The following is a 16,325-nucleotide window of genomic DNA, read 5'->3' as shown; positions in this document are numbered from 1 at the left end:
TGAAACTTGAATATTGTGGAATTTGAAGGTAGCGACGACGATGTTGCTGTTGTTACTGCAGCAGCAGCACAAGCAGCAACACTAACAGCAGCAGCAGCAGCAGCAGCAGCAACTGCAGTGACGCTGCGTGCGAGCTTTAGACTCGGCCCGTCAATTTGGAGCCAGTCCCAGTCCCGTTCCCCCCCTCAACCTGGTCACCGCTCGCCCTGTCAGAGTCGCCAAACCTCCGACTGCTTTTCAGTCCGCAGCTGAAACGAGTTGCTGGCGAAGCGTAAAATGCTGCTGCTGCTGCTGCTGTTGCTTTTAGATGTTGCTCCGTTGCTGGTGGGTAAAAAGCAACGAACGCTTGACGGGGGACTGGCTTTTGTGTTGCTCGGTGCCTGGCTTGCCGTTGCCGCTTGGAATTGGCCAGAGTGATGTTGGTGTGGCAATAAAATTCAACTTCCAGCAACATCAAGCCTGGCGAACGCAGCTCGAAAAATCATCATCATCATCATCAGGCAGCCAGTTCGTACCAAGATGATGGCTAGCATTGTATAAATGTTGCTGTTGCTGCGGCTTATAATGATGGCAAGCATTTCTCCATTCGAACGAAAATTAGCGTAGAAAGTTTTCTTTTTGTTTTTTTGTTTTGTTTTGTTTTTGGCTTTTGGTACGGTTTTCCCGTTGCAATTTTTAGTGAGCTTTTTGCCTGCTGATTGGTTTTTAGCGCAGCTTTAAAGCGTGCCGAGCCGAGCGCACACACGGCGTATGCGCAACGAGCTTCGGCCGCATTACACATACGACCAGTTGTCACCAAAGAGAACAATGAGCCAGCTGAAGTGAAGTACTCGCCTTTTTAAGCAATATCCCCCCGATGATAATAAGAATGAATGAGTCAGCCGAGGGTATGGGTATGGGTATGACTATGGCTTGGTCATGGAGCAATCAAGCGATAATTCCAAGAAGGGAAACAACTTTCGTTTCGGGGGATTCTCGCTGCGTCTTCGTTCGTTCTCTGTTTCATTCCATTCCCAAAAGGGCGAATCCGTACGTAGCATGGCCAGCATGTCTAGACTCGCTCCAGCCCCTATACCAAAAATAACACCGAAAATACAGCTGCAGACGCGCGAACCAAAAACGAGGGATGAAATGCGATGATGAGACATGCGGCCGGAGTCAGAGGCAGAGGCAGAGGCAAAGGCAGTGGCAGTGGCAGCAGTAGACAGGCTGAGGCAAACAAGGGACAGGCCATGATGGTCTGGGAGGGGGTAGAAAAATGCGAAACACATGCGACTCGACGACGACGGCAACGACGACGACGACCTCGATGACGATAACAGCGTATAGAGTGAAAACTCACCCTCTTCGGGTTTGGGTTCGGGTTCCGTTGCTGCTGCTGCTGCTCTGGCTCATGTTCATATGGCAAGTATATTTCCCCCATTCAAATGCTGAACTGCAATAGCAGCAGCACACAGCAGCAGCAGCAGCAGCAGCAACATCAGCAACAGCAACAGCAGCAGCAGTGCCGGCAAACAGAAAATATGCGAGCATATGGCAACCCTTATGGATATGGGATATGACAAAGGCCGTTCAACGTTCGCACAGATGTTCAGAAACTCAAACTAGGGAAAGCCGGCAATTGCGGGGTGGCAACACTGAAAAAGGGGAAAAAACTTGAAAAGAGATGTGGGTTTTAAATCCCAAGCATGATTCAGCGATCGATAGGTATAGAGATTTTATCAAAATTTGGGTTCATTTTATAGAATGACAAAATAATGGAAAATATTGAAAAATAAAATGTATTTAAAAAGATAGAAACACAAATATATGTCATATATTTATAAAAAAAATTTTCAAGTATTACAAGCGAACTAAGTTTTGACTTAAAAACCTATTATATTTGAGTTAAAATAAATTAAAAAAGAACATACAAGTAATAGTATTTATTAAAGATATCTGCTACTAATTTCAGGAATTATATTATTTTATTTTATTTTATTTCATTATTGTTATTATATTTAAATTTAATTATTCTAAAATCAAAAATAACTTGAATACCACCCTATTTTTATGATCGGAAACACAGTTTTTCCATAAGAATTCTTTCCTACCATTGTTTCATGTGTGTTCCTGTATTGATCCAAAATCCAGTCATGGAGCACAACTCGAAAAAAGCCCAAAAATAGTTTCTAAAAAAGAAGATGAAGAAAATAAAAACCCAAGGAAAGACTGAGAGAAACGGAGAAAAGTCTCACAATAAATGTGGCGGAAGTTGGATGGGAAAAAGAAGAGCAAGACTAAGGCAATCGTCGCGCTGCCCACACAGTTTTTCAGTGCGTTTTATTTTAAGAAGATTTCGAGCAGCGTCGATGAGCAATGCCAGCAGCAGGAAGGGAGGGGAGGCAGGAGGCAGAAGGGGGATTTGTTGTTGGTGTCGAGTGGGTGGCGGGAGGCAGGAGGAGGGTTGACTGACTGACAGACGGACGGACGGAGAGACGGACAGAAGGACAGAAGGACGGACAGCCTCGACTTGGCCTGGCTTGACTGGCGCTCTTGTGCGCCGTTCTTGCTGCCTTGCTGGCATTTTCCATTTCATTTTCATTTTCATGGCTCGAGTGGGCGGAAGGAATCGGTCGGCAGGGGGTTGGAAAGGTTGCTTGAAAGGGAGCAAAAAAAAAAAATATATATATATATATATAAAGAGGGGGAGTTCAAGTCTGCCGCCTGACTTCCATTTTCTTGATAAGTTTTTCAGCTGTGCTGCTGTGTGTCCTTTGTTGGGGTTGTGCGAGAACTGGGAGCAAATTTATGATGCACAGAGAGGAAAATGTTAAAGAAATCTACGTAGGAAGCCAAGGAACTATAGTTAAATATAAGTAATAATATTTTGAAATTCATTTTACAAGTTTAAATGAACTAAAAACCATTAAAATAAGTCCTAAAAGTATCATATGATGAATTGAACTTTATCTCATTTTTATAGCATACTTTTGAGCATAGTTTTGAATGATTTTGAAACTAAAAGTCTCTTTCTAAGGGTTTTTTGTACAAACAAGTTCTTTATTTAATCTTGTAAATTCACAAATATTTTCCCCTGTGTAAAATTCCTTTTCGAACTCTTTTAAACTCTTTTGTATTTCCCTTTTTATTTTTTTGTTTGGCGTCAAATCACTAAATAAATTGTATTCTTTTCGATTTACAGGTAAATTCCGCGATGGGTCTTCAAGCAACAGCCGCCACGAAGCGGAAGCATGAGCTGACCTTCGATAGCAAGGATGCCAACACCACCTATACGGGCACCTGTGCCCCGCCCCCCGTCAAGGCCAACAAGTGGGCCATAAGCAACAACAACTACCTGGAATCGCTCGAGGAGCAGCAACAGCAACAGCAGCAGCGGCAGCAACAGTCGCCAACGGAGCCAGCCTCCGCAGCGACCATCGAGTCCAACAACAACCATATAGTGGTAGATGCATCCATGGACATGGATATGGATGCAATGAAATCCACGGAGACAAGTATTAGCAATGGTCATGAAGTTACTACCGCCGTCGCAGCCGTCGCCGTTTTGAAGAGTCAAGCGGAGGTGCCGCTGCCACCGACAGCGAGTGCCGCCATACCGGAGGATAGCATTGCCAAGCTGGAGGTGGTGACATCCGCTGTGCCCTGTGAACCCTGGACCGGCGCTGTGGGTAGCTCCTCCACGCCCTCGTCAGCTGGTGGAGCTGCTGCCTCTTCGGAGCCCGTGGATTGTATCTCCAAGCTGCAGGCAGTGGCCGTGCCAAGTGATCCCTGGGGCAGTATTGCCACGCGTTCCACGCTGGCAACGACGCTGCTTAGTGCCGATGAGCTGGATGACGATGATGATGATTTCGAGGATGATTACGAGGAGGAGGAGAGCATCATACCCACCTACTGTCCCATGCGTTACCATCCCTTTGTGCCGCATCCGCACCCGCACTCGCATCCGCACCAGCTACCGCCACATCCTCTCCAGCAGCAGCAGCAGCAGGCACATCCCCAGCAGCTATCACAGCAGCAGCAGCAAGGACATCCCCAGCAGCAGCCACAGCATCCCCAGCAGCAGCAGCAGAGGAGCTATGGCCCGGGCTATGGCAATCGGCAGCCCAACTATTATTCAGAGCCCTTCCCGCAGCAGAATTGCTCGCGAACCGGAGGACCGCAGCACATGACCCAAGCACCACCGACGCCGCAGCAGGCGCGTGGATTCGCACCACCCCAATGGGCAACGGCGGGAGCTGGCAGCAATCCCTCGAATCCCGCGGCCGGAGGACAGCAGTTCTATGAGACGGCAAACGGAGGAGGACCCTATGCCCAACCGGCAGCGCCGCCACAGCAGACAATACGCTGTGCAGAGAATGGCAAATCCTATTTGGATCTGGGCTGCAGCAGTGGCTCGCCCAGTGCCGCCGCTGGCGGTGGAGGAGGAGGATCACCCAGCAGTCCGCCGCCCTCTTCGGCGCCCGTTCCTGTACCCTTTGCCGGCCTGCCGCTGCATGGTCTGCCCCTGAAGCGATGCTGCGATGGCCGGGCCGGCGGATGGTGCAGTGCCAACAGAAGTTGCTACAAGGACACGCGGCTGAAGATACGCAATCTGTCCATGTTCAAGCTCTCCCGCTTCCGTCAGGTCTCAGAGCAGTCGCTATACCGCTCCGTGCTCATCTGCAACACCCTGAAGCGGATCGATCGGGAGATCGAGGCGGAGGCCAAGGAGTTGCATCAGGCGGCGCAGCAGCATCACCAGCAGGCGGCGGCAGCTGCAGCTGCAGCAGCAGCGGCGGCAGCACAAGCAGCGCAGTACCATCCAGCCTACCAGCAGCAGCAACAGCAGCAGCAATCCCCGCCAGCGCCACTGCATCCGCATCCCCAGCAGCAACAGCAGCAGCAGCAGATGGATTATGCGCCAGTTTTGAACTGTGCCCGCTTGGCCAACATGGATCACTACCAGCAATTGAATTTCCAGCCCCAGCAGCAGCCTCAGCAACAGCAACAGCAGCAGCAGCAGCAGCAACATGGTTACCATGAGCGCCTGGAAAGCCAGCCGGCGTACAGAGGAGTGGCAGCGGGAGCCAGTGGCTTTGCCACACAGCCCAGCAACTGTGATACATCCCCCAATGGCACTGGCAACAACAACACAGCCTCGCCAGCGACAGCGGCCAGCAGTAGTCTGCATCCCTATGATCATTATCCCTTCCGGGAGTCGCAGTCTGGTCGAGCCACGCCCTTTCCCGCCTGCCCCACAACCACAGCAGCAGCAGCAGCGGCAGCAGTTTCCTCTGGAGCGGCCGCAGCAGCATCAGCAGCACCAGGATCAACCAATGGTTCCACCGCCGTCCTGAGCAACTGCATCACCAGCAACAGCAGCAATAGCAGCAGCAGCTCCAGTTCCCCCGCCATCAGCAGCAGCAACAGCGGCAACAGCAGCAACACCAGTTCCTCGACCAGCAGTAGTGGCAGCAACGCCTCCAATGGCAGTGGGAGCAATCCACCAGTTGCCTCGATCGTCAGCAGTAGCAATAATTGCGATACCAGCGATTCGGGCTATGCGGACGACGATTCCACGCGTTCCATCAACTGGAGCTCGGTGCTCAGCCTGAGCTCACAGTCGGCGCTGGATCCGCTCAACAACAATGATCTGTTCAGCATACTCCCGGCGGCGGCAACGCCCACAGCGGTGCCGGTTTCAGTGCCAGCCAGCAGTTCCAGCTCCTCCTCGTCCTCGACACTGGCTTTCAGCGGCAGTTTCACCACAGTTCAGGCAAACAGTGGGAACAGCAGCAGCAGCAGCAGCAGTGGGAGTTCCAGCTCCACCACAGCCACTTTTACGACTCTGTCCACCATCTCCTCGGCGACGCATTCACTGACCTCGTCATATGTGAGCAGCATCAGTTCGAATGTATCGGCGGGAGCCAATACCTGGGAGTATGGTTTCCTGGATATGGAGTTTGGACTGGGATCCGAGTTCACGGAACTGGTGCCCAGCTGCAAGCTCAGCTCCGAGGATCTGTTCAAGAGCGGCCTCGGTGGTCAGGTGGTGGCCGCCTCACGCCTTCATGACAACGAGCTGGAGCAGCCTGCCCACATCATGGTCGGCAGTTAGTATCAGTTGTAGACGACGACGACGACGATGACGACGATGAGGACGAGGAAGGCGTGCTCCTCGCCGGATAGCGGCGGCGTGCTGGTCGCGTCGCCAGCTGGCGCCCACTAGCAATTCCAAGCAGTATTGAAAGGAAAAGGGAGGAGAATGTATGGAGAGGGGATTTTCGATCGTAATTGCTAATTATGCTCAGGTTGTGAACGTGCATGTAACCCTTATCCTTTGGTCCTACGGCATCCCCTCCTCCAAAGCTCCGCTCCTCCACACAAGCAATCCGATGGCACACAAATTAATTGCAATTTATTAAAAAGAATACAACTTTGTAACTAAGTGAGAAACAGAAAAAAGAAACAAAGAACAAAAATTATAAAACAATGATTAATGACAAATGAGCAAGCAAAAACTATTAGCAAATTTTTGATAAGTGTAAATATTGTTAGAAAAGTAAGTTAAAAGGCAGAGCAGCGAACTCCTAGGCTTAAGTAAGTTCGATGAAATGGAAAATTCTATATATTAGCGTAACTTTAGCTTTGTTAGTTGCAATTGTTGCAGTTTTTCGATTCCACAACACCAATACACCAACAACATCAACAACAACAACGTCAAGAACGAACAAGAAAGAGCTGTTTGGCGAATTATTCAACAACAACAACCAGATCAATTAACAAAAATTATGTTTTTGGCCACAAAGGATAATGAAAAAGCTGATGAAAAAAATCGAAAAACGTTTACTATATATTACTAGCCATAAGTATTATTATTTATATACAAGAACCGCAAGAAAACAACAAACAAACAAGAAAAGAACAACTTAAAACAAAGTTTTATAAAAGAAAAACAAAGCAAAAAGAAAAAACAAAAAAAAAAAATTAAAAACGCAAGCAAATATAAAGAATTTGTTTAAAAAAAATTGAAAACAATCTTTTGATTATTGGTGGGAATTTGATTATTATTTTTCAGATGCACAGCAAATGAAATTTTTTAATAAATAGCCTTAGATTTATTAATATGAAGAATTTATTTCAAAAATTATTGAAATTTTTTGTTGACATTACAAAATAATAGATGGCGCTTTATGTCAGGTACATGTAAATATAAAGCAGTGTAGAATATACCAAATGGCACGAACTGCTTTATACTGCTTCGATCCACTTCTTTTCAGTGCTCCGACAGAGGTCGTGATAGCAGTCGTGGGGTAAAAACCATGTGTAAAATATTTTACCCTTTGCGGAAACGAAGCCAAACATTTTTAAGCTATACAAAACCTGTCTATTCGATCACAAAAACAATCGATTTGGCTTTGGGTTAGTGGAAACGCGTTAAATACACTCGCGATGACATATCGCGATGGTCGGCTATCGAATTATCGGCTATTGACAACACCAACGCATTAAGCGTTTTAAGATCGGTATAAGTGTGACCCGTTATATAGAGTTGAAAAATCCACTTAGTTTCTGATGGATTCCGGCATTTTACGAAGAACACGAAACAAACAAACATTTAAATTTAAATATTTATTTCGTACAAGAAATGACCAACTCGAGAGATGAACCAAATGCTACTTAATTATCTAAATAATATATAAAATATGAATTAATTAATAAATAATTAATATATATTTTAGAGATTTATGTACATACATACATATGTAAATATATATATAGAAATTCGGTGTCAATGAAGTTTCGAGAATGCAACTACACATGAGCATATCTCATGCTCTGCTCCAATAAGAATTAACTTGGCAGGTCATATTTGTTTATAACTTTATTAAGTATTTGAATACAAAAAAAAAAATAATAATAAAAAAGAAAACAAAAAATTGTGGAAGGTTTTACAAACACTTAACTTTAAGTTAATGTTTCTTAGTAAATCTAGATGTTTACATCTGCTTCTTTTTCTTTTTCTTTTTCTTCTAATACATTAAGGTAAAAAAATATATAAAAAAAAGTTCAATTGTTTCTTTGGATTGTAGAGTCATTGCTTCCATGCTCCTCGCTTTCAGTTTTTATATTTAAGGTAGTCCTGGACGCCGGCTGTGAACGCGCTTGAGGGTGCCATCGCAGGTGAGCTCATGGCGCTGCAGGAAGCCATGGAAGACGAAGTGGCGGCCACAGCGATTGCAGGTCAAATGACGTCGCTGGCGCTGAGGCAGTCCCTCGTTACTGTTGTATTTCTGGAGACAGGCATCGCAGGAAGAGCGACGCTTAACCTGGCCGACATCAAAGGCGACCTTAAAGTTCTGTTTGCAAAATAAGCACATGAACTCCTTGACCACCAATTCCTTGCCGTCCTGCTGGGCGCTCAGGGCGTTTCCCTCGGCCTTCAGCTCGTCCTGGCGCTTGTGTCGCTCCAAGTGCGCCGAATAAATGCTCTCGTCAAAAAATTTGCGATGGCAGCGGGCGCAACGGATTGGCTCTTTGGTAGAATGCACTCCCATGTGCCTCTTGAGTTGTGTCACCGAACTGAAGATCTTTTGGCACTCCTTGCACTGGCGATTCTCCACTGGCTCCTGGCGTTGGCAGGCACGTTCATGGCTCGTGAGGCCGCCTTGGGTGCGGAATCCGTTGCCGCAATGGGAACAGAAGTAGTGGTTGATGGTATATCCAGGACTTTCCTGGATGGGTTTGTTGTCCGGCTCTATATTCTGCCCCTTCACGGTCTTCTCGGCGTCATCCGTCTTGCTGTAGACAATGTTCAGAAAGGACTGGCTGCCATTGCCCTGCACTTCGACCGTGCTGTTGCCCACTTCCAGTTGCTGCAAGGTGCCCCCGGTGGTACGCCGCCTATTCCCATCGCTGATCACCGTTTGGTCATTGAATAGATCGTCATGGTAAGTGGTGATTAGCGGCAATTCAGGAATCTCCTCGGTGAGAAACGGATGCATGTAGTCCGAGTCCCCGTAGTAAGGCCACTGCTCCTGGAATAATGGCCAAAGATCCCCCTCGACGGGTGAGTCCTCATCAAGCATGGGGTACATTTTGCCTGGATTTTTTCTAGAGAATGCAGTAGAATTTCTTGATTAGAGTTTGTTTACCGATCGCACCTGTATTTTGTTGCAGCGGCGTAAGTAGCAGCTTTTGCGCGCACAAAAAAAAAAAAAAAAGAAAATGGTGGCGTCGAAAACTTGCTATCGAGTTCGCACATTCGATAACTCGATCAAGAAAACACTCGCCATTTCAAGTCAACGAGATCAACATATGTCGGCGAGTAATTAGAGAGGAGAAATTTAAAATAAAGTCACGAGTAGATAAAATTTAAGGCGGGTAATTTCAGATTGAAATTGAACGGAAGAGAGAATCTATGGCTGAGAAAACTTTGGTATAATATTTAAATTAATTATAGGAAGCTAGAAGCTTAGAAAGTGTAGAACTTAAAATATCAATAAAGTACCATCGATTTTATAATCGAAATGAACTCACTAACGTTAAGAGATATTGTCTTGTGGCCAAGCAAAACCAGAATATTTTAATAGGTTGTAATTAGTGATTGTTATCAATTTCGTTGAGTTATTAAAGAACAAAAACAAATTAAAAACCAAATATTCTTTTGACCTACTTAAGTACGTGTTACAGTATACTTTCTTCTACTTTATAAAGTCATCATAAAATCAATGAAAATACCATTTGACGACAAGGAACACTTGTTTTGGTCGCGACATTAAAGTACTTTCAATAGGATCAGATTTCGCAGCCATGAATGATAATCATAAACGGGGAAAGGCAAACAGTTGAAGTGCCTTTTGATAAACCATTAAATAAAACTCAATACCACAAGAACAACCACAAAAACAACATCAATAGTGAGATTTTTCCTTGAGTGAGGGTGAGCATTTCGAAATCAAACAAGAAACTGTCGAATTTAATTGAAAATGTCCATTCATCATAAAGAGGGAGAGAGACGAAGGCACTGGGCATTCCACCCTAACCATTCAAATGTTATTTAATACCTGCTCCAGCTCCTGCTGCTCTTCCTTGATTCAAGGATAATCGCATCAGCAGAATCAGAAGGAGCTAACAAAATTAGCGACAACACTGGGACTTGGTTCCGCGAACTTGTGGACGCGTGTGTCTGCCACAAGCATCATTATACACTAATTACCCGAGTATTATTGAAGGGCATTCAATCGAAATGGTATAACGAGTGGCAGTACCACTGCACTTGGTCCTGGAATTGGTTACTCATATATCTGACCGCAAAAAATAAAAAAAAGCCCCAGCTCTTTCCCTTTCGAGCCATCCTTGGCCATTGTTGGCTTGACTTTTCAGTGCCCGCGGCATTAAGAGCCACTGAATTGGCAATAAAAAGATTATATAGCCCGAAGGTGTGAAGTGTAGCGGAGGAATCGAGCACAAAAAAAAACAGAGCACAGAAAACACCCCCAACGGCGAACATGTGTTGCTCGGCACCAGTTCCCAGACAGCAGCATCTCACTCGATTTGAGTGAGAATCCAAGAGTGAGTGCGCAGCCATATTGGCCAAGTCCGGAGCATCCTCCAATCAGCGCCAAAGAGGCTTCTTTGTGCCTTGGGTTGGCCAATGGCAGACCAGAGTAATCTCACGCTTCATATGGGTCACAATTAGGATATTTAGGGATCTTTAAGATGTGTCTAGGGAACCTCAAAGATTTCCTGAAGCTGTTGAGGAATTTTTACAAATATGTATTTAGGGTTTTTGTATGCTTCAATCATATTTATATTTTTTAAAATTATTTAAGAAAGTATTTATTAATTTGATTCCATTTTATGGGTTATTTTAACATCCTATGTAGATAGTAAAACTTATTCTTATAAGAACTATTGAGAAATATAATAACTTTTATTCAGAATATTGATTTAAGTAATAAATAAGCTTGTAATTTTATGATGTACATAATAAAATAATAAATTAAATAACACAACATAACAAAATATTTGTCTAGATCGTCTTGGCTTTTAATGTTGTTGATGTATTTTTGAAAATATTAAATTAATTTATTCTGTTTTGCACATTTAATAGTATTGGAAATAGTTTCTTTATAACTTTATAAATCCATTAAAATACAAAGTTATACAAAAGATTTAAACGAAATAAAACAAGACCTTTTCTAAAATTATTCAAAAAATTAAAATAAAAGTAAAAAGTAATGTAGTCTTGCCAGTATAAATATAAAAATTAAATGCGTTAGAAGTTTTGTATTTATCTGCATTTTTCTTTCAATTATATTGCAATAAAATATTCTTAAGGAATTATCACTGAATAAAGCTATAGCGACTAAGAGCACAAGACCAATAAATATTATGGGATTTTCTTACACTTTACTCAATTTGTATTTAGTAAAAAAATATCTTAAATAAGTATAGGAATAGATAGCTAAGTAGCTATAGTCTTAGGCCCTTCCTTTTGTATATAAAAGTATGTACCTTTAAAATTATAAGCTATATTTATAAATTACTTCTTAAAAATATATTTTCAAATTTGCTTTTGTATCCTATAGATGAATCATATTCCTTAATACATTTTAGGTAATGTAAAATATAGGAATAGCTAAGACAAAACATTTTTAGAAAACTAATACGAGTATCTTGAATCTAAAAAATAAAAAATAATGTTTAGACCTTGTCTGACAGTTCAAATGTATTCCATTACCCAACTAACCTACTTACAGACAAGTGTGTGCATTTTACGTATACCTTTTCCGACTTGTTTCAAATGATTTAGTTTCTAAACAAATCGATAAGCTAAACAAATCATTTGGGATCCCATTGGCATCACTTGTGAAGGACTGTACCTAAAATGTAAAATTTAGGAAATAAAAAATAGGAGAGAATAGTTAGCAGTTCTGTAAACAATAAACAGGATGCATGCACTCTCGGAAAACTGAGGCGCACCATATACAAGATGCATATAAGCGAAATGTCCGTAAGGTTTTTACGGCCAGCAAATTTGTTGTTTACACACTTGAGAGGAAACTCAAAGGCTCTCTGGGGAAGAAACCACCAATGGAAGGAATCCAATCCGAAACGCGTAATACGGTTCCACCCCCCACTTGAGTACGGCGCACATTTCCACTCCGTGATTTCGAGTGCTTCTCGCCGGGGATCTCGGCAGCTATTTAAAGACAGCCCGGAGCGTCCAACTCAAGCACATTCGTTGCGCAGCTCTCGAGACGTAAAGATCCGTCAAAGATTTTCCGGAGTGAAAAACAAGTGCAAGAAAAAGTATTGAAAAAAATTCAAAAGAAAAGCAGAAACTAAAATGCTTAATATGGAAAGTGCGAGTGTGGGTGGCAGTGCCATGGCGGGTCTAAGTAAATCCCTTACAACGCCCTTCTCCATCAACGACATCCTGACGCGCAGCAATCCGGAGGCGCGTCGTGTGTCCAGTTTGGATTCCGAGCCGGAACCAGAGAAATTTCGATCCTCCAATCGATCCGAGCGTTCCGCCTCGAAATCACCACCTCTTTGCTGTCGCGATCTTAGTCATTACAAGTTCTCCAATACCAAGGAGATGCCACCAAATCCCAGACAGCAGCAGCAACAAACCACCAACTATCTCCAGTATTATGCGGCGGCTTTGGAGAACAATAACAATAACATCAACAACAATAGTAATCATCATCACCAGGCAACCATCCAGCAACAAAATCCAACAAACTCCAGTGCCGCAGACTATATGCAACGTAAATTGGCCTATTTTGGGTCCACCCTTGCTGCTCCCTTGGACATGAGACGGTGCACCAGCAACGATTCCGGTAAGTTATGCCCAAACTTGAATCCTTTCAAAAGCAGTTAATGTCTTTTGTGAAGTCCTTTGTCCCTAGAGGGTAATTTTCTAATTTTCTGTAATTTTTCTTTACCATCAATAGACTGCGATTCACCGCCGCCTTTGAGCAGTTCTCCCTCCGAGTCACCACTCTCCCATGATGGCAATGGTCTCAGTCGCAAGAAGCGTTCCCGGGCTGCTTTTAGCCATGCCCAGGTCTTCGAGCTGGAGCGTCGATTTGCCCAACAACGGTATCTATCTGGCCCAGAGCGCAGTGAGATGGCCAAGAGTTTGCGGCTGACCGAAACGCAGGTGAAGATCTGGTTCCAGAATCGTCGCTACAAGACCAAACGCAAGCAGATCCAGCAACATGAAGCGGCTCTTCTGGGAGCCAGTAAGAGAGTTCCTGTCCAGGTCCTGGTTCGGGAGGATGGCAGCACTACCTATGCTCATATGGCTGGTCCTGGAACGGGACATGGGCTGGATCCTGCTCTGATCAACATCTATCGCCATCAGTTGCAGTTGGCCTACGGAGGATTACCGCTGCCCCAGATGCAGATGCCGTTCCCGTATTTCTATCCGCAACCCAAGGTCCCTCAGCCAATACCACCTCCCACTCAATCCTCGAGCTTTGTGACCGCATCCTCGGCTTCATCCTCGCCCATTCCCATACCGGGTGCAGTGCGTCCTCAGCGAACTCCTTGTCCCAGTCCCAACGATCAAGGGACGAAGGTGGAGAGCGGTGCCGAGGGAAATCATTCGGAGGCGGAGGATATGGATGAAAATGTGGAAATTGATTGAAGGAAATGTGAAGCAGGATTTGCCATATAACCGAGGCACGTTATTGTGATAGCCTTAGAAGTTGTGTTTTAGTTTTAGTATCTATGTGTAACCAGTAGATAGCCAATAGCTTTAGTAGCCCTAAGTTTTAGTTGTACTTTAAAAGCTAAATAAAATTAAATTGTAAATGAAAAGATAAATAAATTAAAATCATGTATGGAAAAAATATTTAATAGTGTTTATTATTATTAAAGAAAATGATTTCTTTATTATTATTTTAAAGGATATAGAATTTTGTAAATAGTTTGTAGAAAAAAAACAAGGAGGGAAGTTAACTTTGGGAATCCGAAATTTCTATAGCCTTGCAGAGAAAATCTATTATAACTCTGTCAAAAATGCATTAATTTTAATTCGGAAAGCTTTTCTGAGTTACTTTTTATTAGGTTAATAAATCTGCATACTCATATGAACAAATTAAAATTTTTGTAAATTTTTGAAAATTTTAACGATGTAACCCCTTATAAAATTTTGAAATTTTGAAAATTTATTTTTCGCTCTGACATGGCTACATCTACTTGGCTGATGATAATCAAGAATATATATGATTTGTAGGGTCGTAAATGACTCCTTCACCAATTATCAGTTCCTTATAGAAACATTCTATATTTTATATGATATTTTTAGCTGAAACTCACAGTTTTTTAATAATCATAACAAGGCTAAAAATGCTTTAATTTTAATTTGGAAAGTTTTCTAATGCTAGTTTTTATTAGGTTGCCTTACAAACTTCCAACAAATAATTATATACCCTTCAAGTTTATACAAATAAATGAAATAATGATTTCTTTCCAAAATTCCCAGTTACATTTGTATCATTGAATTGATGCCACATGACCTCAATTTCGCATCAACAGCCTGGGAGAGGCTTCTCTCAGACTCCTCAAGAATGACAGCTATCGGGGCGCTGTTGCTCCTCGAGATCCGTTCCACTGAAGTGGCCATGCGTGTGGCCCACCGAGGAAGCCTTGCAAAAACCGGAGACCGAAATTGGACAAGAAGGCAATGATGATTACCGACTATGACGAGCCCACTCAATGTCGACATAGAAGTGCTTCAATGTGTCAGAGAAGTCGGGACGGGTCGGACGTCTGTGTGACCCACAAACCACTGACTTACATTACGATTACGACAGGCGCTTTTGCACACGATCAGCGCAGGATGAGAGCGGAGAAATGAGGGGGTAGGGGTAGGGGACTGGGAAAGGACACATAGACATGTCCTTAGCGGCACAGTTGGTGGCTGACGACAACAAGAGGACACCATGCCTTAAGTGGCGCCTGGCGGCGACAATTTTAACGGCCCGACTAGGCGATGTTTATAAACAAACAAACAAATAGAATCACAAGCCCATGATCGGTATTCGGAAAAAAGGACATGCATACGATACATGTGACCACTGGAAAATTCAATCGATTGATCATTGCCACTTTTAGAGGGAGCAGAAGCGACTGGCAACAATGTTGCTCATATTACTTTGTTGTTAATGTATAAAAATATAGATTTTCCAATCAGGAGCTCGATTTTCACTGGGGAAAAATAAGAGTGCTATAGAGATTTATAATTAAATAAATTATATATATATTTGATCACTTCTTTATATGAGTAATAATTTAACTTTAATACTTAATGGATATAAAGTGAGACTTTCCTATATTCCAGAAGACAAGTGAAGTGAACTTTAATTTTAATACCAATCGCATTGCAATATTTGCAAGATTATGCACCTTTTTTCATAACCAATATTTGGAAATGTTAAGTGGGATCCTAAGTAAGCCTTTTTTCATTAATAATACATACTTAATATGTATTTATTTTTTGTTGAACTTAAAGAAATATATATAGTTTTTATCCGAGTGTCGAATGTGGTTGCAATTGGGGCATTGAACGTAGCACTCCGCCGTCTGCCAACTGAAATAACAATTTGTTTTTTGGAATGAACGATCTTTAAGTACATATAATGCTCTGGATGGCACATTCTTTCACTAAAAGCCCGCAGGCATTTGACAAATTTGGGACACTAAAATCGATTGACAGTTGTAATTACTTGTGTCAATAAAAGAGGTTTTTAGCTGATATTTTGTATTCTTTTGGCTTCTCTGCTTGTCATAATTTTGTTTTAAGCAAATATTTGTTAAAAGGAAGCTTGTTACCAAGGCAATGAAAATAAATGGAGGAATAAGAAGAAACATATTTTATAGAAAATAAAGAAATAAATAAAAGGAATATGAGATTAATAAATAGTAATAATTATAGTAAATCAGAATCAAAGCCATATAATAGTTATCACAAGATAAAATATCATTGAAATTAAATGGTTATTACGCTTATTATTAAATACCTAATATGAGTATATATATATATATATATATATATATATAGTATATATAAAATAGTTATTAATTACTTAGTTTATTATACACTGGTTTATACAATTTGTATTATTATTATCTTGAATCAAATTAAATTGCTTAAAAGAACGACCCATTGCAACTAAAAACAAGGCTTGAAATATTTTAAAAATAATGTAAGATAAACTAATATGAAAATAAGTAAAAATAAATACTTTAAAATTTATAATAGCTAGGAAAACGTTCTAAAAAGTCATGTAAGTAATTTTTGAAGATGGGGGAGACGGGACTCA

At 42.5% G+C, this 16,325-nt stretch overlaps 3 protein-coding genes across 5 annotated transcripts in view; 2 read left to right on the top strand and 1 right to left on the bottom strand.

Moving 5' to 3' along the window:
• Window positions 1–6,514, top strand: part of tara (SERTA domain-containing protein 2 taranis) — a 44,549-nt gene extending 38,035 nt beyond the window's left edge. For all 3 annotated transcript variants that reach the window (XM_020958235.2, XM_020958236.2, XM_086831936.1), the window contains exon 2: window positions 3,185–6,514. In XM_020958235.2, coding sequence (XP_020813894.2) covers window positions 3,185–6,100 — 2,916 coding nt within the window. In that variant the 3' untranslated portion in view covers window positions 6,101–6,514. The remainder of the gene's footprint in view (window positions 1–3,184) is intronic.
• Window positions 6,515–8,114: 1,600 nt separating this feature from the next.
• Window positions 8,115–9,080, bottom strand: LOC110188476 (uncharacterized). Its single transcript, XM_020958205.2, has one exon. It carries the CDS (start codon window positions 9,078–9,080, stop codon window positions 8,115–8,117), a length of 966 nt encoding a protein of 321 aa, XP_020813864.2.
• Window positions 9,081–12,221: 3,141 nt separating this feature from the next.
• On the top strand, window positions 12,222–13,852 carry bap (NK3 homeobox bagpipe). Its single transcript, XM_020958263.2, has 2 exons — window positions 12,222–12,833; window positions 12,948–13,852. Exons 1-2 carry the CDS (start codon window positions 12,338–12,340, stop codon window positions 13,643–13,645), a joined length of 1,194 nt encoding a protein of 397 aa, XP_020813922.2. The 5' UTR covers window positions 12,222–12,337; the 3' UTR covers window positions 13,646–13,852.
• Window positions 13,853–16,325: the final 2,473 nt, after the last annotated feature.

This window comes from Drosophila serrata, unplaced genomic scaffold (genome assembly GCF_035046125.1).
Source record: "Drosophila serrata isolate PLE 108 unplaced genomic scaffold, ASM3504612v1 contig_241, whole genome shotgun sequence".
Classification (NCBI taxonomy): domain Eukaryota; kingdom Metazoa; phylum Arthropoda; class Insecta; order Diptera; family Drosophilidae; genus Drosophila; species Drosophila serrata.
This window is presented reverse-complemented; position numbering and strand designations above follow the sequence as displayed.

What these genes read in the sequence shown, in the direction of transcription:
- LOC110188476 (XM_020958205.2), bottom strand. Translation starts at nt 9,080, where the DNA reads ATGTACCCCATGCTTGATGAGGACTCACCCGTCGAGGGGGATCTTTGG.
- bap (XM_020958263.2), top strand. Translation starts at nt 12,338, where the DNA reads ATGCTTAATATGGAAAGTGCGAGTGTGGGTGGCAGTGCCATGGCGGGT. An exon ending in GTGCACCAGCAACGATTCCG is followed by an intron (nt 12,834 to 12,947) that starts GTAAGTTATGCC and finishes TACCATCAATAG; the next exon opens with ACTGCGATTCACCGCCGCCT.